The sequence below is a fragment of the Emydura macquarii genome, unplaced genomic scaffold (assembly GCF_026122565.2).
Source record: "Emydura macquarii macquarii isolate MOO-44397 ecotype Brisbane River unplaced genomic scaffold, CSIRO-AGI_Emac_v2 contig_2699, whole genome shotgun sequence".
NCBI classification, from domain to species: domain Eukaryota; kingdom Metazoa; phylum Chordata; order Testudines; family Chelidae; genus Emydura; species Emydura macquarii.
In genome coordinates, this window is record NW_027132836.1 from 1,126,328 (window position 1) to 1,148,026 (window position 21,699).

General features: G+C 47.1%; 2 protein-coding genes across 8 annotated transcripts in view; one reads left to right on the plus strand and one right to left on the minus strand.

The window, feature by feature from the left end:
- Positions 1–16,048, minus strand: part of RPH3AL (rabphilin 3A like (without C2 domains)) — a 75,506-nt gene extending 59,458 nt beyond the window's left edge. For 3 of the 6 annotated variants that reach the window (XM_067565790.1, XM_067565786.1, XM_067565791.1), the window contains exon 1: positions 13,157–13,268. The gene's annotated coding sequence lies outside the window, so the exon portion shown is untranslated. Of the gene's footprint in view, positions 1–5,609; positions 5,704–12,664; positions 12,693–13,156; positions 13,269–15,299; positions 15,421–15,569 lie in introns of those variants that run through there. The other 3 variants (XM_067565787.1, XM_067565788.1, XM_067565789.1) reach the window with 3 other exon arrangements.
- A 19-nt stretch (positions 16,049–16,067) lies between these two features.
- On the plus strand, positions 16,068–20,787 carry LIAT1 (ligand of ATE1). Of its 2 annotated transcripts, none has more exons than XM_067565794.1 (3): positions 16,068–16,232; positions 16,782–17,055; positions 18,502–20,787. In XM_067565794.1, exons 2-3 carry the CDS (start codon positions 16,821–16,823, stop codon positions 19,029–19,031), a joined length of 765 nt encoding a protein of 254 aa, XP_067421895.1. In that variant the 5' UTR covers positions 16,068–16,232; positions 16,782–16,820; the 3' UTR covers positions 19,032–20,787. The 2 variants fall into 2 exon arrangements, with proteins under 2 accessions (XP_067421895.1, XP_067421896.1); XM_067565795.1 differs by lacking the exon at positions 16,068–16,232 and adding an exon at positions 16,387–16,405.
- The last annotated feature ends 912 nt before the right edge of the window (positions 20,788–21,699 follow it).

The following is a 21,699-nucleotide window of genomic DNA, read 5'->3' on the forward strand; positions in this document are numbered from 1 at the left end:
ATAAGATTTCCACAGCTGTCCAGGAAATGTAGGCGGCTTAGAAAACTACAGTCCCTGATTCCTTATGTCCAAGTGTGAAATTGACTGGTATAATAAAATTTAAGAATCTAAAGTGAATATTAAAAGTATTAATCTACTGAACACGAATGCTGCTTAGCCTGGAGCTGCTCCCTCGCTTCTAAAAGCTGGCCAAGTCCTTTTGCAGCTCACATGACAATTGTTCTCAGCAGAAACATCCCGTTTCACGCTTTCAGGCCGTGACAGGATTAAAGGTGCAGCACTGGTGTCTGGTGGATTAGTGGAGTTCACCCACACTTCCTCTACGCTGCACCGGCTGCTGGGTCAGCCAGAGAGATGTAGATTAAGGATACATGCAGCAGCAACCTGTTGGATCTCACATCCCAGTCCTTTTATTCTCACACTCAGAATAAGAGATCTGAGGGGCAAGTTTCATTAAAGACAGGAACCAACTCAACCCCTGTGTAGTTTCATTGACTTCAAGCAGCGCTGACATGCAGTGACCAACTCCTAGGCACTTAAGAGCATAATGCCCTCCAGACCTGGGATTCAATCCTTCTTAGTGGGACAGAGAAGCCTGCTTTGCCAGCAGTTCTATTTTCCCAGCGGTGGAGAGATCCATCAGCCCCTCAATTCTGGAGCTTCAACTTCTTTGGTATTGGTGATAACAGGCTGGAATAAAGAAGCATTCCATGAAGGCTATCAAGACAGATCTGAGCACGTTCTCTAGCGTCACACCAGAGTAAATAAGGAAAGTTCTCCCAGCATGACTGATTAAAACAAATAGCATCATGCTCTTTTGCTTCTCATTACACGGAACGCTGGTCCAGCTTCCCACCGGGGGGGGAGGGGGTGTGTGTGTGTGTGTGTGTGTGTGTGTGTAGGGGAGGGAGACATGGCTCTGGGGACTCACCAAGTCCCAGGACTGGTCTTTAGATGGCTTATTGTTGCAGTGAAATCATCATTTCTGCTGGTTTTTCCACTAGCACAGAGCATCTGCTCCTCCCACTGACTTCAACTGGAGTTGCGGGTGGCTCAATATCTCTACCTCTGAGAAATCAGACCTGCTGAGGACCCCACATGGTTTGGCACAGCTATTTCCAGTGGGGAGTGAGAAGGACACAAGCCTGTCAGCCAGGATTCGCTTTCTGAAATCCTGGGTCAGGGCTTTAGAAATCAGTGCTCAAACAAGGGAGCCTGGAGAGAACTTAGTCTGACATCTTGCACGTCCTCAGGGTTGGACACTGCGTGGGTAGCCATGAGATGTTTGATTAGAGTACTGTCCCAAGTATCTCAACGTGGAGGATGACAACAGAGCCTGCTCAATGGGAACTCCATTAGATGAGATTACACTGACAGCAAGGAAAGAACTCATGGGCTCTGCTCCTTACACGGCGAAACTACATTCTGTCTACAGTGACATTTCACTCCCTTATATCTGGTTCCTCTCTGTAATCTCTCAGGAACGCACTACCTGGCAGGGTTAGCATCTCCCCCTCTTCTCTGTTTTCTGCAAGACAAAGGAGACACAGCCATTCTCCCATACTGGAAGTGGTCCAGAGGAACCCCTGCTCTTGGTCTTGCTGCAGCTGCTCCTCATGGGGAACTCAGAGGAACAAGGGCCTGTTACTGGAAATGGAGAGAGAACTAAATCCTACTGCAGGGCTCTGCTATAGATTGGTCACAAACAGCAGCTCTTTTCTCTTGCTCCAGTCCATTTGCTTGGCATCCTTTTGCCCCTCACTGCTCCTCTCTGTGAAATCTTCTCTCCTTCCCTTTGATGGCAGTGGCAGTTTGTTTCATGCAAAGATCTATTAAAGGTGAGTCTATCTGGCTGCAAACAGCCCAGATGTTACCTGGAATCCCGCAGAGAACTGCCAGTGCCTCAGCAAGAGAACAGACCCCTCCGTGTGCAGCTCAAGAGACCTAGGCCAGGGACACTTAATGTATGTTCCAAGCCCATTTCCGCCTGCAGAACCATAAGTGAGATGCCGTTCCTCAGCGAGCAGGCCTGGCCAGTGCAGTTGGCAACAGGACAAGACTCCTAGAAAGCATGACTCAGGCTGGAGCCGTGGGGGGGAGGGGGAACAGCTTCAGATGAGTCTCATGCATCAGTGAGCAACACAGCACAGTGCTAAAAATCTGTGAGTAAGCTGAACTCCCTGCAGAACACCCATCAGATGGCAGAGCCAAAGATTCTTTTCCATTAGCCAGGCCTCTCAAGGATAGCCCAAACCAGAGAGGTACAGGAGGGCATGTCAAGACAGCAGCAAGACAAGGCAGTCACTTATCCCAGAGACAGCACACAGCACTTGAATCGACCAAGTCTGGATGAGAAGAGTCCTCCGTGTAACTAGGGACATGCCTCTCCAAAGACAAACCACAGACCCTCCACCAGGAACAGAGGATGGGAATGGACCTTTGACGGGAAGGGATCCCCAGCAACATATAGACCCTCCTGACAATTTTCAAGGTGCAAACAAATCTCAAGCACTCTGGTGAGATGCTGTGCAGGTGACGTGCATCTCTACAGGAGCAGGCAGGGCCTGGAGAAAGCCTGTATCTGACAAGACAAACCACAGTGCCATGCCAAGCGGCTGGATGTGACATGGCAGCAGGCAGGATCTCACTCAGGCAGAGAGGAAAAGGTTTTCAGCCACTGCAGACAGATATTGTAACAGGATGTGGGGGGAGAGAATAGTTCTCTCTGCTCCTGGCAATGCTGGTATAGAACAAAGCCAACTTCCAATGTAAAATTAATAGTAATCTTCATGTTAAGTGTTGCAGGCCTCCAGTCTTCAACAAAAATCAGCTTAGTATTTCACTCCTCTGCCAAGGGCCTGTTTATTCTACAGAGACGTTTTTGCCCTCTTCACAAAAAGCAGGCGACCAGGCCAGGCTATTGCACAGCACTGCAAGTCCCCCATTCAGCAGAATGGTATGGGAAGCATACTCCAGGTCTTTTGGTCACTTATGTGGATTAGGCACTTGGAGACAGCTCCTGATGTGTGTTCTGATGAACCAAGGTGCTACTTACCGAGAACAGCTGCAAATGCAGGGAGGAAAGTGTCGCCACATTCTTACCTCATGGTGCTGAATGCAGCCAAAGGTAACTTGCAGTGATAGCGCCTAGGACACCAGGCCCTTCAGAGAAGCCCTAGAGCTGTGTCTTCACTGCAAAGAACGGTGTGTTTTTACATGGAGGTAGCTGTTTCAATGTAAATCCAAGTGCAGACAAGACATTGTGGTTTTCAGTGGCTGGTCCAGGTCACACCGTTGCCCCTCCACACCTGTAGTTGACCTTTGGCTTTGGTGTGATTTACAGTTTCCAAGCCTAGAGCATGTGACATGAATAATAAAAGTCTAAATGAATAAACATTTTAAACTCCAGGAGTCCAGGGCAGCAGTCAAAAACTTGCATGCAACTGCAGTTGCTATGACCCAGTGATACTCAGACTGAGACTCAGGAGCCGCAAGCGGCTTTTTAATGTGTCTCCTGCAGCTCTTTGCAAAACCTGACATTAGAACACTGTGTGATTTAATTACTAACCAATCTCAGTTATTAACCAACCAGGATGCTTGCTTTTACTATGTCATTAGCCAATTATCAACTTACACTCAGTTATTAACTTACTTGCTGTGAGATTACACACACACACACACCCACCAGAGGTCCCCAAATTGTGTCAAGCCTCCTTAGGGGGGCACTGAGGAACATTTGAAGGGCACGGCAGCCTGCGGCCAACCCCCACAGTGGCCAGGGACAGTGTGCCACCCAGCCCCACTCTGCTCCAGCTGCGGTCCCACTCCAGGCCCCAAACCCAGCCTCAGCTCCAGTTGCGTTTGCGGCCCAGGGCCTTGGTCATGGTTCCGCTTCTGGTCCCCAGACCTGCCCCCAGCCTCAGCCCTCACCCAGGCCTTGGGAGGGCTCAGACAGGGGCAAGGTGGACACCCCATTAAGAGTCTGGGGACAACTCACTCACACTCACACTCACTATATTTCCCCTGTCATGCTGTTTAAATATGAATATATAGTACTATAGCCAGCTATTAGTGTGGCTCTTCTTGGTAACGCTGATTGCTAATTTGGCTCCTGCACACGGAGGACTGAGTATCACTGCTACAACCACACATGCAGATGCTGTGTTTGCACAGGCAAACACTTAAATTGCTCTTTGGGCCTGCAAATAACCAACTCATGTGCAACTGTAATAGCTGCAAGTGCAAATTAACTATACACATTTTACATGGGATCCTAGACTGCCGGGCCAGATCTGCAGCTGGTGTACACCGGCTAAGGGACCAGCCTGGCTGAGTTTTGGAAGTCAAGACCTTAAAGCGCAATGTACATGCAGGAGGCTCTGCTTCTGTGCTGGGATTTCCCTGCTATGCTATCATTGAAAAGCTGCACAGATGCTACTGGGAGTCACATGGGAGCAGCCCTAAGGACGGAGGGAAGTGGACAGCCTAAGGTAAACTAGTTGGTTTTAAACTTTCAGAGTTTCCAGCTGATGCTGTAATTCCCAGCTGTGGCTACAGCCTTTCATTAGTCAATAGGTAATGTGCCATTTGAAGCTTTGGTCACTTGCTTTTGTGAGCTACAAAGCCAAGAAACTCTACTCTTCATGTAAAGGGAAGCTGGCAGAAGACATTTGGATAACGCAGCTGATCCAGGACCCAATCCTGCAAGTCATGCTCCCGAGAGGAGATCTTACTCATACTGGCGACTCCAACCAAGCCACTCTAGCAAGTGAGGGCTGCGGAGTCAGGCCTGAACCATAAGAATATACAGGGGAAAAGGTTGTTTTCAAAACAACATGTACAAGATACATCAGAAGTTCCATTTTTCAGAGGTTGATCCTAAAAGGTGATGAGCTCTGCGCCCGATTCAGCAAAAAGACTGGAGCACATGAGACCCATTGGAGTTAATGGGGCTACTGATGTGTTTAAAGTTAAGAATGCACTCAAGGGCTCTGTTGGATCAGGGCCAGAGCGCTCCACTTCCAGCAGTACCAAGCTCTTGTGCACGGTTTTGTCTTTTACTGTTAGCGACAGATCTTAGCTTCTTTACATTTTGAACAAATACAGGTCAAAGAATAATGAATCACTCGGGACAATCCGTGGAGCAACGTGGTTGTTGTGAGAAGTTCAGACTTCTCCCTCTGCTACTGCATTTCCCACCACGTGGCTGGGAGACTCTCTCTACTTGTTTTGCTCCATTATAAACTCTCACACTCACACAGCCAAGAGATCAAAATCCAAACAGGAAATAGAACTACTCCAGCATGCAGCTCTATCCCACTGTCAGCAGGGCTTTGAAGGAGTCCGTGCAATTTCACCATGCAGAGCAGCATGCTTCCCGTCTAACACCGACACTAGCAACAGGGTTACACTGTGTGGTTTTCTGGGCAGAAGGAACACGCTCAGCTGTGCAGAGGAGCCAAAAGTAAACGACAGGCCTTTTGGGAAAGTCCACGGGGAAACAAGACAGAGCAAAGCAGGGCACTTGGATTTCTACCTAAGATCGTCTTTCTGCACACCAAAGTCAAGAACAGCCAACTCAGAATGAGAAGACCCACAGTGAGACTCACCACACCCCCTGAGATGGTCGCACAGCTCCCCAGCTACCGGTCCCCACACGCAGGGACGGTGCGTCCTCATCAGTCAGAGGACGCGGCTGTTGTGTTGTCCTGGGCAACATGAGGTGCGCTCTACATAAGTTGCATTACTCAGCCCTTAAATAAACATGCAGCAGCGATCAGTGAACTGTACAGCTGGAGTTAAACAAAGGCCTGGATTTGCAGCCACGGCAGAGCTGGACTACGGATACTAACCAGGAGTCATTAAAGTCTTGTCTACACACAGCAGTTGTACCGCTTTAACTATACCAGTACAGGGAAACCAGTACAACCTCCCACCCCCACGCAAGCATAGGCACAACTACACTGCTATAAAGGTGCTGATCTTGAAGCTAGTAAAGGAATCGCTGTACCCCTCTAAAGCACTTTCACACTGGTATAACAGCACATACCCTAAGAGTGGCACTGGTATAACTACATCCATTAAACTCATACCCCACCTCTAACTGAAATGGTTATACTGGTACCAGCACTGTGTGCGTCAAGCAGAGTGCAGGGGCATTTCTCTTCAGTGCTCAGGGGAGGGGGACACTCCCTCCCTCCCTCGGAGGGAATCCCCTCTCCTCCCACAATTTCATTAGCCAGAAGGAAGGCAGTCAGACCTGACAAGTCGCTAAGAGGCACTGATGGGACCAAAATTACTCTCCCTCCCACCCCATGATTTAACAATGGTCCAATACAGCTCAGTATTGACTGACTGGATAAGTGGCATACTGTGGGTCTCCAGCGCCTGGGAGCCAATACTGGTATTTGCACCCCACTCCCTGTCAGTGGCAGCGCCCCATGGTGGGGGGTATGAGGGCCTGTTTTCTGCTCTCCCCCACTCCTCCCCCACCGTGGGGGTGGCAGGGAGCAGAAGTGACAGGCAGATGCCCCCGAGCCACCCAGCGGCGGAGGGGAGTTGCCTGACCTCTGCGCGGCCAGGGTCCCCGCGGCTCCCTCGTTGTGCCCAGCACGGGTGCGGAGGGGCCGGGAGGACGGGATGGGTCGGCACAGCTCCTGGAGATGTCAGCATGGGGCAGCTTCTCCAAGGAGGGCCTGGCTAAGTGTTCCCCCACAGGCCAGCGCCCAGGGTCATGGGTCTCTGTAACAAAGGGACAGATGCTTCATTTAACAGTTTTTAAATGTCCTCTGACCCTGCAAGTTTTTGTACCCAGCTCCTGAGATGAGCGCTACTCAATGGAAGCAACTGGGACACAGCGCAGATTTCATTTAACACCCTGCTTAATAGCTCCATAAAAGCGCAGATGGGCTTTACTTCCATGTTCAGTAGCTTGCAGAGGATCGGGGTATGCAGCGCCTGCCTCTAAGCTATTCAATAGTAGGAATACAACACCTTTCACGGAGTGCCTGGAAAGTGCAACTCGCACAGCACTCAAAACAACACCTCCAGCAACAACTCACACATCCCCAGTGCATCAGCTCTGCTTTCAGAGAAACTGATCGCCTGGAAACTACCACCATAACCATGGGGTAAGGATATCTGATGGGGGGGGGGGGGTGGTCTCATGGGAAGGAGGGGGTAAGGAGTCAGGTTATTGGGGTGCTAGTTGCAGCGCTGGGAAGGACCATCATCTAGAAGTTAGAAAAAGCACAAGGAGTCAGGACCCTGGGAGATCTAGATTTTAAAGCAGGGAACTGCTACTCAAGACTCCTGTGTTCTATTTCCAACTCAGCTGCTGACTTTGTGTGTGACTCTGCACAGGTCATTCTGTACCTCTGTCAAATTGCCACCGGTAGGTTGTGAGAACTCAGTCACATTTGTAAAATGTTTGAAGATCTTTGGATAACAAGGAAGAATTATTATTTCAACCAGCAAATTATCCACTGAACAACAGAGGGCACCATTCTAAAAAATATCATTCTTCCCATGCAGGAGCAGTTAGATTTTTCAAAGCAGGGTTACTACACAGATGAAAGAAAGGACCAGGGAGATTTGCTTCCTCTCCTGGATTGTTAGCAAAAGCATGCAGCTTTGTATTACACAAAGAATATTTGTGGATCCCACTGATACTTTAAAATGCCTGGTCTCACAGCCTTTCCGCATCAATAAGAGACCTTGTTCGCATAAAGGGCTGCAAATCAGTTAAGTTTCCTGCCCAAAGCACATGCATAGGACAGGCCAACATTCACTCACTGCATGTGACTGAAAGGCTAGAATGGCTCTTTTTATACTATCTACGACTGCTGCTTTTGTCTCCACTCACTAACAGGTCATAACAATACACACACCTCACTTTATACTTCAAAGTGCCGAACAAACATTAATTAGTGCTCAGAAAGGTGTAGTGACTTGCCCATGGTCACACTGGGAGTCAACAGCACCAGAGCCAAAGAGAACTCAGGAGGAACTTCTATAACACAAACGACTTCGGGACAGGAGACCATTAATTCTCACTTGTTTACACTGATCATCAGCCCCAGTTTGCCCTTTGGTTTTCTTCAGGGCACAAGGGTCAGAACTGATGAGTGCTGCTGTGAGTTAACAGTCATTCTGAGCTTCCATTCCCCTTTGTAACATGATCCGTCCCTTTTGGGCTAATTGCTTTACAGCAAACAACAAACCTTTTACAAAAACGTTACTCTGATCATGACACTCTTCCTTTCTGCGGTCAGCCAGTCAGTTTTTACTCTTCCCTAGAACTGTGTTTTGTTTTTTTCATAGAGAGATAGATGGTTCAATCGCTAACCCTGACAGAAATCCATACTGCCCACCAGAAAATGTAATAAAGCCAGAACAAATTTTTAAAAAGCAATTAGGTTTCCTGGCTAATAAATCTCCTGTTTCACCACCTGCAAAACACAATTCTCCACTCTCTAATCCACTGTTTTCTTTACATGAGTTTCAGTTCCAGCTATTTCAGTCTTTATGTTCCTCTCTGCAACCTGGATCAGTCTCCAGTGGTGTTTAAAATATTTTACAGGGTGACTTTTTTATGGGCTTAGTTTGATAACACTAAGTCCAGCTTCCACACTTTTCCAGGACAGAAGCCAGACCTATTTTGGTATGAGATTTCTTAGCAGAAATCCAAAGGTGACTCCTCAGCATCATTGCATCTGAAGCTGAGAAGCACATTCATGCAGGGAGTCAAAGAGAGATGAAAATCTGGCTGTCAGGTATACACTTTGGCCCGCTGCATTGCAATGCTCAGTAAACAAACTAAGATATCAGATCACAACAACACAACATCACCATTGCAATGCAATACCAGGACATCATGCCACTGACACTGGGGTGTTATTTAGCAAGCACTTAGTTCTACAAGGCTGCATTTCACTACCCTACCAACTGCCCCCTATTGGACAGATCCCAGAACTGCTCAAATGTATCATATGCCCTGTATTGCTAGCAGAGATTGTCTTAGAGCTCATTTGTTGAGAACCCTTGTTTTTTGAGCAGGAAAACCTAAGCACAATCCCTACATCCACTGTGAAGTACCAAAGTGTCACAACAATCACCATGAAGTCTGACTTGGCCACTACAATGTATTAAAGGGCTGATCCCAAAACCTATTCAAGCCACTGGGAATTTTGCCACTGACTTCAGCAACCATAAAAACCCTAACATAGCAGATCTAAGGCAATGAGACACATCTCTGTTGTTGCTGAATAATCAGAATAGCTTTTTCTTACTGGCGGCAGAAATACCACTATAGTTGGACCCCAGCAAGCATCACTGTCCATGCACCAGTTTACATTAAATATTCTACACACTTACTCTAAAACTTGCTTAAGGTAGTTGGGCTTTAGGCTGAGTTATTTATTCGATGGACTCATAAAACCACCACACACACACACACAGCCTCTGTGAGGATTCACTTTTCAAAGCCAGATCATACTTCCACTGTGCTGTGGATGAAGGACCTGCAATTTTTTCCCTAGTAGCAACAATTCTATATGGGTAGGAAAACTAGTAATTTTACAAGCAATCAGGATATGAGAATTCATCACTAATCACCCTTCAGAGGTGCTGGCCTGTTGCATTCATCATATTTCATACTGAACTGTAGGTTGTCATGACAACCCTATTTCCAAAGAGGACAAGTGCATTGCTACCTTTACTTCATTTTACATTCATAATGCAGGCAGCTAAGATTAAAAGAGACAGTGGGAACAGTCAAGCAAATTTAAGGCCTGGTCTAGCTAGCCTTACATTAGTTTTACAACTGATTTAAGCGGTTCTACTCATGAGAGCAAGGATTTCAAGAACGGGCCTTTATCTTAAATTCTTAACAACTTTTATGCCTCCATGTAAAATATACTCAACCTGAAGTAATATTTATTGCATACACACACACACTGCTAAGCATGTTACAAATGGTACTGAGATAGATTAGATGCAGTGAATTTAGCCATCAATTGATAAAGGATCAGTATTAAGGATCTATAATTCCATACTGGCACCGCTCTAGAACAGACGAAGATTAGAATGAGTTTACAATAAAACTTTGATTTACAGGGATTTGATTTATAATACCCTGGTAAGTTTTAACACCCTTTGTTAAATGCATTCATTTAAACTTTGCAAACTCTCTTACAGAACTCTCTTTATTTTTCCTTCTCTGGGTTGTTTTTTTTATTCTCAAATTCCATTTTGATTAATATAATCTACACCCATTTATAGAAATGTGTACATCTGTCATTTAGCTGGACAACCCAACAAAATCATGGGAAACATGATCTGAGCAAGTGGTTAGTTAATCTGGGTTTTACACTGTATCTGCCAGACCGTCCTCACATCTTGGATGCAAGAGTGGTCAAAAAAATATGACAGTAGTGCACTCTTTCTGTACTCAGCAATATTTTATAGATCTACTTTGGGAAACAAGTATTCAAGAGCACCCAGAAACCCTCTGAAGATTACAGGTCATTTATCATCTGTATGAAGTGCACAGAAGCCCCAACTGAGATCCAGCCCCATTACGCAGGGTGCTGCATATACCCACAGTAAGAGACATCCCCTGCCTCAAAGAGCTTACTGTTTAAACAGACAAGGCAGACAGAGGGTGAGTAGGAAAACAGGGGTATGGAGAGAAGAAGGGACTTGTCCAAGGTCACCCAGCAGCTCAGTGATTCAGCAAGTTTCCAGTGTCCAGGCAGATCACAGCACCTTCATGAAGCCCCACTTAGAGCAGGGCCTAAAGCACGCAAGACAGACAACAGGTGGGGGAAAGAGGAAGAATTCTACTGCCAGTTGGAAAGGTCGATTTACTAGTAATAGAAGAGGCCTTTCCATGGCAATGATAAGTGTCTAAACACATACTCATTTCCCAGGGTAGATCTATAAAATGTCGCTGAGTACATTATCCCCATTTACAGGAAGGAACAGAACTGTACAGATCATAAAAGCAGTGTGGGAACTGAGCCCATTTCTCCAGTCCAGAGTCAAAATCCAGTGTCTTACCCATGATCCAATCTTAGGCATTTACATTTACTAAGAGACTGGAGAAGCTTCAGGCAGAGTAATTTTTAGCAAGGCTAGAACTACTGTATAATAATAATTGGTTTCCCCAAAACGACGACTGAGTAGCAGCCTCCCCACTTTCATTCTATATCTCCCACAGTACATTTGGCTCACAATCTTTATTGTCATTATAAGCTCTGAAAGCTTCTGCCCCAAACTTTAACCAAAATAATAAACACTTTAAACAGTTCTTTTTAATAACTGATTTTCCTCTCCCCCTCTCAGGAGTGTATATTGAAAGCACAGTGTAATTACATACTGAGAGTGCTTCTTCCATGGCTGTAATAAATCCACCTCTCCAACTGGCAGGAGTAGAATTTTTCCATCCAACTACCGCTGTCTACACTAGACAGGGGTTAGGTCGGTTTAACTATGTCTCTCAGGAACGTAAATGTTTCACACCCCTGAGCACTGTAGCTGCGTCAACCTAATTTTCTAATATAAACCAGTCCCAAAAGGACAGGGAAAAGATGGAATGGATATGTGATTGGGGAGAAGTTGTCTGAAAGATGAGTGGTCATCTTGCTACATGTGTACAGCACCTAGCACAACAAAGCCCTGATCTTGGTTGGAATCGCCAGGCCCTACTGTAATGCAACTCAATCATAACAGCAACAACCAGTTCCCTTTACCCCATACAGTCCACAAAACTATTATGGTCAGAGTTATCTGTATCACATCACCGTTGCTCCTTTTTTCCATTCCCAGCTCCCTCCTCCTTCTCACTTCTGATCCCACAGGGAACTATTAACAGCATTAGGAAAACCTATCATCAAGAAATCCCTACTACTGACATTTTGAAACTAGAACAATACTATTAACTGTTGTCAGAGAACTGCTGCCTGCAGCCCAAGGTTTGTCTTGGGAGAAAGCTCCCCGGAGTCTGATTTCATAACAACCTGCCTGAGTACAAAGCATGTGTTTGCCGAACTTTATATCTCAGCAGAGCCAGCAATAGGCATAAGCAGAATAAGCAACTGCTTAGAGCCCCGACAGAGCAGTTCAAGGGGGCCCCCTGTTAATTATTAGTATGTGTTGTGGGGGCCCCCTAAAATATTTCTGCTTAGGGTCCCCAAATGGGCTAACACCATCACTGCATCAAAGCCTCTCAATCTCCAGAAACAGAGGAAAAGAGAGGAAAGTCAGCAGAATATAAATCAATCCCCCCCATCATTTCAAGGAAGTGAGGAGAGAAAAATGTCCTTTTACTTCAGTGACTACATTACAAAACTTCCTGTAAATGTTTTTCATCCAGGTTCACCTCTGGATTAGACGCAAACACTGATGGGGCTATTAAAATAACACTGCCTCCCCTCTTCCTTCCTCCCCGCCTCCACAGATACACACACTTGCAAACAGTTCACATGCCATAAAACCAAATGCAGGGGGATCTTAGCATTGCACCAGCTCCAGAGTATATGCAGTGATTTATCACCATGTTGAACTGGGAAGCTTTTTAACAGACGGATTTTCGGATCCTGAGCGTCTTGTTGATCCTTTTTTTGGGAGGAGGGGGAAAAGGTCGACTAACTCTTTTGCTTACTTCCACGTTAACATCGTGGTAAAATCACCCCACAGCCTGTCTCTGTTTTTGCTCCACTGTCCCAAGCAAAGCTTCCTTTCCACCCCACCCACTCTGCTTGCTGCAGAGAATGACAAGATGAACGGCAGGCTGGCACACCCTCAGCGGTTAACGCCCAGGGTTATTTTAATTTCTTTTCAGCAGAAGAAAGTGCAAAAACTTCCTGCAAAAGCGGCTTGTGCCCGGGCTGCTCCCAATCATCCCACAACACTATGCACTGGAAGATTTAAAGGCAATCACACTCCCCGTCCTCTGCATCCTTCTCTTAGGGGGGCTGCCTGAAAAACGCCCGCCCCCCGTGAGCACCTCCAACAGGGGATACTGCTAATCCTCCTCACCAGGCTCTCTTTACGGCGCGGCTGCTCTGCTGTGTTTTGCGCTCACTTAACTGTTGACGGCTGGAGTGGAGACTGCAAGTAACAACGTCCCGCACCCCGAGTCCGGCCCGCTTACCGTGCACAGACTGCGTGCTGCTCCCCTTCCACGCACCCTCGTTGCCCTCTAGCGACAGCTGCAACGATCAGGAGCAAGGAAAGAAGCGAGCTCGCGCCAGCCTCGGCCGGCTCCCAGCCAATCAGAGGATCCCAGCAGGAGGCAGCCCCGGGGTTTTTGCAGAGCCGGGAGCGCGAGCCCAGGCGTTCGCTTTCATCGTGCGTGTGCACAGCTGGGCCCCGGAGCTCACACACTACTGCAAGGGGACCCCTCTCCTGTCCAACAGCATTAGGGGGTGCATGCAGCTCTGGGCCATGCCTCACCCACTTGCAGGGTGCATGCAGAAGTGTCAGCACTGGAAATTGCATGCAGAGCTAAGCCATGGCTCATTTGCAGAGAAACCCCTGTGCTGGCTGAGATGGTCAAAGTCTACCTTATTTGCTTGGTTTTCTCAAGCTGGGACAGTTGAAAAGAAGGGAGATGGGAGACTTTACCTGTGAACTGGAACCTGTTGTAAAGTACTTAATCTGCTGGAAATCTGCCTTTCAGTCCTTGCAAAGAAGGGAGACTGGAACCAGTGTTGCAGTTCCCCCCCACTCCTCCCATGCCAGTGCTGCTGAGGGGCTCTCCCTGCAAAGAAGACTCAGCCCAGTTCTGCATGCCCAACACAATGGCAGTGCTGGTGCTGCTTGCACAACAATAAGGAGGGATGCAGAGCATGCCAGTGGTCCCTGAAGCAGACGCAGTTTTGTCCATCCCTAGCTGATGGCAGGCCTGTGGTTGCAGTCCTCTTCCTTAGGCACAAGAATCTACATCACAAAAACCATCTCATATTTATTTGCATAGAGGTGGCACTCCCTGAGCCGTTACTGAGACCCTTTGCAGAAGTACATTTTAAGGAGCAATTAAATAGGGAGGCGGGGTGCTTTTTTAAACAAGAGAGGAGTCGAGAATTCTAAGCAGAGGCAGCACTGGGTGAGTCAGACTCCCAAAATCATGAGATTGAACAAAATTTTTATTTTTTGTTAAATCAAATCATGTTTTTCAGTCTGTCTGTTGACTTTTAAACTCCCCTGCCAACAGGTGTGCGATAATTTCTGGTAGAAAAATCAACCTTTAAGGCACACAGAAATGCCTGCCTGCCCAGAGAGTCTCCACTGATCCTTCTCAGCCCTGAGGGAGGGGACCTGCCAGCCTTGCCTATTACTCTCTTGACCCAATAGCAGTGCTTCACTCCCTCTTGCTGCCCCGGGGACGTCTCTACCTGGGAATCAGTAGCAGCACTTCCCTGATTCTCTCTTCCAAGGGATTCACCTCTCCCTGTGTCCCAGCAGCACCAAGTCCCCAACTCCCACTGCGCCAGACCTCCTCCCTTACCTAGGGCCATACATGAAGGGAGCACTGAGTGGCAGGGCCGGTCTGTGTCCAGGCTCTGGCACAGAGCTCTTCCCACGTGCCCAGCCCTGCAATCTGCAGGAAGGGAGGAACATTTCATGTCATCACAACGGTTCCTCCTGCCAGTGCCAAAATTCCATGACCTGCATCCCGCCCAGGAGGGTTGGCAACACGGCCTTCCCATGGCTACACAGAGGGGACTCCCTGGCTGGGGGAGCTGCCATCCAAACCCTCCATCTCCCTCCCAGCCCCACCCTTGCACCTTCTAAATCTGCCTCATGCTCCCCACCCACTTTTCACAGTGTCCCCACTGCTCCTCCCTGTTCCTGCATCCAGCCAACCCCCTCAACCATGGAGTGGCACCCATTTTGCCTGTGGCCGTGACTACAGTCTTCCTGAAAGCAGGGTGATGCAGCAGCCAACTTTATTAAGGGCAGCCGGACTTCCACATGTAGCTATGCTGTAAGGAAACAACAGCTATCTTGCTGGTTTCAACCTCCCCTGTTGACAGCAATAGGAGAGCGCGAACATTTGTGGGCTAGTGCCTTTCATCAGGTTTTTGGGAGACAGATAAAACAAATACCTTCACGTAAGGAGAGTCATGATAACATGGTGAGCGTCGGCAATACTGTATAGGGGTCCTGGAAACCGGTGCATTCCCTACTAGGCCCCATGTCCCGTCTTCCCACTAGCCCTGGGACCTTGGGGCGCGGACTGAGCTCAGGGCTGGCCCTCAGCACGGCTATTTCCACCTCTGCCACTGACTCACCGACTGGCCTCAGGCAAGTCACTTCTGTCTCTGGCTTCAACACCCGACCAACCTGCTGCTCGCACACCGCAGTTTGGTGCTGATCCCCTGGAAAGGGGCACGAGCCATGCATCAGCCCGGCCTGCTGAGTGCAAGAGCAACGGGTTAGAAACGTCTGCCCACTTCCAGCGGCTGGGGACCCGCATGCGGAGCCTGCCAGCATTCACACGGGTTACCCAACCCCCCCCCCCATCCCTCTCCTCTCCCCCAGGTAAGGAAGGGTGTTGTCACCTCCTGCCAGGTGAGGGAAACTGAGGCACAGAGAGCCTGTTTCCGAACGATGCTCTGGGTAACACTGCGCGCTCCGCAGCTCACTGAGCTTCACTCCGCTTCTGTTGGTGTTTGCGAGGGCAGCGAAACCAGGAGTAGCCGAGGGGGGTCCCTGCCGCCGTGTTTACACGCTAGTTAGAGGCCAGGCGAGCCCCTGCCTGGCAGAGGCCCGCTCAGCCCCGCGGAGGCTGGTGCACGGCGCAGGCCGCGTTTCCTGGGCCAGGCTCACTAGGTTTGGGCGGAGGGCCAGGCCCGGCCGGCGGGGCTTCATCGCCTACAGGCGCCTGGCTCGCTTTTCCCGCTGGCTGGCCGGGCCTGAGGCGGGCCTGCTCACGCCTACCTGGGCTGGCGGACCGGGGAACAGCCCGGGGCTGGCTGTTGGGCGCTGAGGGAAGGAGCAGGGTGGGGGAGGGGCGCGGGTCGCAGCCCGCCCGGTGTCAATGGCGGTTGGCCCGTCGCCTTGGAGACGGACCCGCCCGCCCGCGAGGCCGGGCGCGCACACGGACTATTTATTCTTGCTAATGCGCGGAGGGCGCGGGCGTCGGTGCTGAGTCGCTGCCATGGAGACGCGTCCGGAGCGGGCCGGGCCCCGGAAAGAGGCGGCGGCGGCGGCTCCGGGGGCAGGTGACCTGCTGCCCCGCGTGGGGGCTGCACGGAACCAGCTCGCAGCTCTCGGCTCGGGGGGGTGGGACAGGGCCGGGCCGAGCCGGGAGCAGAGTCCAGAGGGCGGGGAGTACTGGGGGGCTCCCTGGGGAGGAAAGTCCAGCGGTCAAGTCCTGGAGGGGCAGAGCTCTCTGGTGGGGGGGGGGGTCTCTGGGGAGTAGGGACGGGGGGGGCAGGGACTGAGGAGACAGAGATCGCTGGGGAGTAGGATCCAGGGGGGGGGGGGCTCTGGGGAGTAGGGAGCAGAGACTCGGGGGGGGCTCTGGGGAGTAGGGGGCACAGACTCTGAGGGGGTTCGGGGGAGTAGGTGGGGGCTCTAAGGAGGCAGGGTCTGGGTCCCTAAGGGGACTCTGGGGAGTAGGATGCAGGGGGACAGACTGGAGGCTTGCGGGAGGCTGATGTGGAAGGAGGTGGACTAGGTTGGGGGCAGTCTGGTGGGCCCTCAGCTGCGAAGATAGAGGCACTGAAAGGCCCTTCACCACGTCTCCCCCCACCACCCCCCCTTTGCAGGCTCAGCAGCAGCTCAGCGTGAGGGCCAGGCTGTGCCCCATGCAGGACAGCCCAGGATGCCGGGGGGCGCAGGAATTGCTGCCCGGCAAGGAGAGAGGCACCGGCAGCAGCAAGCAGCCAGCTAAGGGGTCCGTGACCCCTACATCCTCCCTGTCTCCACCCCAGGCCGCAGGCAAGAGGAAGCCAAAGAAGAAGAAGAAAAAAGGAGACCAGGACGACAGTAACAGCAGGAGCAGCAGGCATGGCAGCAGCCCCTCCGCTTCTGAGGAGACAGGTTAGCCATGCTGTGTTTTGGCACAGGTGCCAGTGGGCACAGCACCCAGGGGAGGGGTGCAAGGCCTGCAAGGAGTGGTTGGGAAGCAGCTGTCGTGATAAAAAAAAATTGGCTGCTGTAGATCCCAGGAAATAATTCTGGGCTTCTGGGGAGAAGGGATCTTGTGCATTTTAGAATCTCCACCTAACATTAGAACCTTTGGGGGGGGAGTGGGGGAGAATATCACTTGCTTTTATTTTTTTAAACAAATGATTTATTGGACGTGCTTGTAGCTTCCTAATATGGACAGTAGGAGGCATAGGACATCTTTCAGAGAGTAGATGGTTTCCCAAAACTGCAGCAAGATTTGAGGTAGCTGGAAATATTTTGTGGTTTTCTTTCACAGAGCTCAACTACGGTTGGTTGAACGTTCAACATTTCATTGATGCAAGTCAAAATGTATCTGACCTCTAATGAACACTGTCTGGCTTGGTGGTACATCAACAGACTGAGGGTTAATTTAAAAACTTCTTAATGGGGGAGATATTTTTTCTATCATGTAAAGAAACAACTACTGAGTTCAGCATAGCTGTGCAATGCCTGTTAAAGTGAATAGACATCTTACTATTAAAATCACATTACTGACACCATTCAAACAGCAGGGATTTTAACAGAATCTGAATATTTTGTGAAGCTTAAACTTTAGGAAAGAGGAGGACTAATTTATTGCAAAGACAAAAAATAGTTAGGACAAACATTGGTGGAAGCTGAGGCCTAAATAGAGAAAGACTTCAAAAAAATAGCTCCAGCATCTATTTAAAGAGACATTTTTGTCAGTGGTATCTGTTTAGTAGCTATTTAACTGGGGACACAAATTAAAACTGAAATTAATGCTTGTCATAGCAGGTAACAAAATCCCAATCTGATTTTTTGAGGGAGGAAATCATGAAAACTTTCTCTAGTTTAGGACTGTCAACTTCTTGGCAGAGGGCTGGCATAGCATTGAAAGCTTGAGCTGGTGTTCAAACAATGGACAAAATTTCTCATTTCAGTTTCTGCCATTCTTTTAACTTCATTTTCCCCTCAAATATTTAACATTCACAGTGGAAAAAACCCAATATTAAAGTACACACAACAACTTTTTTTTTTTAAGTCATTCTAGTCCAAGGGATATGATGCTGGTATTAAAGTGTTATGAATATGTTAAAAGTTCTGCATAAATACATTTTACATGAGCACTGCTGTTCTGTAATGTCAGTCACTCAGCTAAATACATATTTTCCCTCAACAATAAGAGCTTTTATGTGAGTGAAATTTTGTTTATAAATCTGGTTTCCTGACAGCAAGTCTGTGCAATGTTTAGTGAGTTTTTATCTGTATCTTTCTCATTACCATATGAACAATAAAGCCAGAAGTCACAGTGATGCTGTATAAGCTCTCTGCTAATATTATATATCATTGCAACAGATAAACATCACAGCAAAAGCAGGAAGTATCAGAACCTCTCTGCTCAGTTACTTGAAATACTAAGCCTCGGGAAAGATCCTGGCCCAGCACAAGATGCTGCAAAGGGGATTCACATTGATGCAGAAAGAAATAAGCTTTTATCATCAGCTTCCGCTATTTCAGGCTCTATCCAAACAGACCAGGATCTTTCTGATCAGATCAATGAAAGCCTTCGGTGGGATGGGATTCTTGAAGATCCTGCTGCTGAGGAAGAGAGGCTGCGTATCTATAAACTGAAGAGAAGGAAACGCTATGGGTTATATGTCCAGCAACAGTTACCCACAGAGCCATGTCTGACTCTCAAGCATTTCCCGTTACTTCAGAACAAAGATCTATACACAAATAGTGGTCAGACAATATGTAAGGAAGATGGCTCCAGTCCTTATTTTCAGGGAAACAGAGATGAAGCGGTCCTGAATGCTGAGCTAGCTACCAAAGTGTCTGAACTGCAACCAGCAGCATTACCAAATGTTTCTCAGGAAGTTGTGTAATCAGAATTGTTCTCTATTTTATATCGGTATTTAAAACAGTAATGGCAACAAGACTGTTACTTGGACACTTTGTACATACCTTTGGTCAAGGCAACATTCAGTTAGTGGGATTGATTCCCCATACTGACAGGGTATTCTTACTTCTCCATATACAAGTCTGGCCTTTTATAAAACTCTACATGGAAAGTGGACAATAAAACAGTTATCTTGATGGTTTTATTAAAGATGCTCTACATCATACTACTCTGACCTCAACTACCATCTTACTATTTATATGTTGTTCATAAATAGTAATGTCCTAGTGGAGTAGCTTGGTGTTTTTCAAACATGAATGCATTAAGTCTCACAGTACCCCTGTGAAGTAGGCAGATATCAGCCCACGTTGCAGATGGGGAAATTGTGGCAGTAAATAGCTAAGTGATTTGATACCATGCATAGAAACTAGGGTAAGCTACATGCACATAGGCTTGCCTAACGTCACATACACTGCAGAATCAGGACTAACATCCATGTCTCAACTCCTGGCTTGCTCTCTAACTGCTAGTCCATACTACTTTATTCTGTTACAAAATACATTATTGTATTGCTCCCTGCAGTCAAAGATTTAGATCAGAAACAAAGTGTACTAAATTGAAAGTGTCCTTTTCTGAAATGACAGGCTTGTCCTTGTCAGTAGCATGACTGCTGCAGCAATGTGCCTCTGGGTGTCATCTGCATTGGTGGCCAAGATGAACTAAAACAAACATCATTAGGCTTTCATTTAATAGGCTCCCTCCATCTCCACCTTGCTTTTCATCACACACAGTAATGCTTTCATAGACTCCATCAGAATACTTTTACAATATTAGAATATTAAAAAAAATAGCCAAGGGCAGACAAAAGGAGATGTTGTGGAAAATAGATACAAGAAGTTCTCCGAATTTCTCTTTACCTGCTCAGAAATACGTTCTTAAAATATTTCTTAAACTCTGTTTGAACGCCTTGGTCTTTTCTAACAACTATTGTGTCAAATGTATAGGACTCCTCTATTTTCTTTAATATTTTATCACTGAATGATGCCCTAATCTCATTGCCTTTCATTGGCTGCGTACTGTCACAGGAATTTTTGCAGGGGCAGGGTGCTTCTTTATAAATATATTCTAACTGGATTCAAGACTCACTAGATTAACAAAATCATTAATTGAAAACCAAGAGCTTTTGCAAAAGGGTAGGCAAATGAGCAGTGAAAAAAGTAAACAAAAAACCCTATTATGAATTAAAGAATTGGTACTGTCTTGCATCAATTCCTACCCCTTCTACTGATATTAAAAATAAAATTCACAAGCCCGGAAATTCAGAAGCATTTAACAAGACATTTGGCATCCAGACACATAAGTTATATTTCTCTGACAAGAACAGCTTGTCAGAATCACAAAAGTTTTTAGAATTCAATATATAGTAAATTTAGTCACTTTTTTATACCATGCCCATCACTGTGGCATCTGAGCACATGACCTGTCCTCCCCCTCTCCCCCCCTTTTTTTTAAATCCACAATCAAAAGAGAGTTTTGTCTGTTTAAATACTCAGTTCATTTGAAAACAATTGCTTTGTTTGCAGTATGTGCCAAAGTACATATCAGGAACCAGAACGAGCTCTTTAGGAATAAAATGGTACCAGATGTGAGACTCAAATACATGGCATGGAGAGGATTTTCAATTGTCTTAAAAGCATATTTTCAAGTGTCTTACTAAACTGGTGAAGCCATAGCATTTATATTACATTTTTATAGGCAATTTTATACTTGATATGGCTTATTACAGAATTTAGCAACAATAAATTCTGATAAAAGAAACGGAGGATCTAAGCTCAGCTGAATATATTACTTCTTTAGTTCTAAGTAAATAATGTAATAAACGATACTTAACACTTCCATAAAGTACTCACCCACTAGTTTCAGTAATAACACCCCGCCAGCCAGAGTTAGTGCAGTAGAGATAAGCCAGCCATTTGTGACTCTAGTTTGCATTCAAGACCAATCAATAACCAATAAGGCTTAAATTAAAGAGACTTCCCTAAAATTATGGTTTTCATATAATTTATTACTAGCTAAATGAGAAAAAGCAAATTGAAACTTGGGAGGGGGAAATCACGTCATAGACAACAGAACATATTGGATCCTGCATAATGAAATAACCAGGGTGTTGCAATGTAGTAACCTGAATAATTTTTTAAAAAGCATCTTCCATCAGTTACCATTTTTTTTTAAAGAGGAACATCAATAAATCTGTGTTTTTAAAGCATATGTTGTATCCTAAACCATATTGTAACAGTTATTTCTAATTTAACTAGGAACAGATAATAGTTACAATTTTAAAATAAAACTTCTCTCCAAAATCTTCTAATTAACTCAGAGGAACAGTGATATTGGAGTAAACCAGGTATCCATTCTAGTCCAGTATCCTGTCTCCTACAGTAGCAAGAGGAAGGTACAAGCTAGCAATAATGGAAGTTTTGTCCTGAAACCCCTACACACAGAGGTTGGCTTATGCCCTGTTATAAGTGCACTTTGGGCAAACACTTAAGGAATGGTCTTAAGGGGAATGTAAACAGTACAGACGATTCAATGTATTTAGTACTAGGCTATGCTACTCACGTTGGTAGTTAGGGCCCTGATTCACAGCCCATGCA

Excerpts from the sequence above, each read along its gene's own strand:
- LIAT1 (XM_067565794.1), top strand. The coding sequence starts at position 16,821 with ATGCAGGACAGCCCAGGATGCCGGGGGGCGCAGGAATTGCTGCCCGGC. Across the intron at positions 17,056-18,501 it reads CTCCGCTTCTGAGGAGACAG|ATAAACATCACAGCAAAAGC; the intron begins GTTAGCCATGCT and ends TCATTGCAACAG.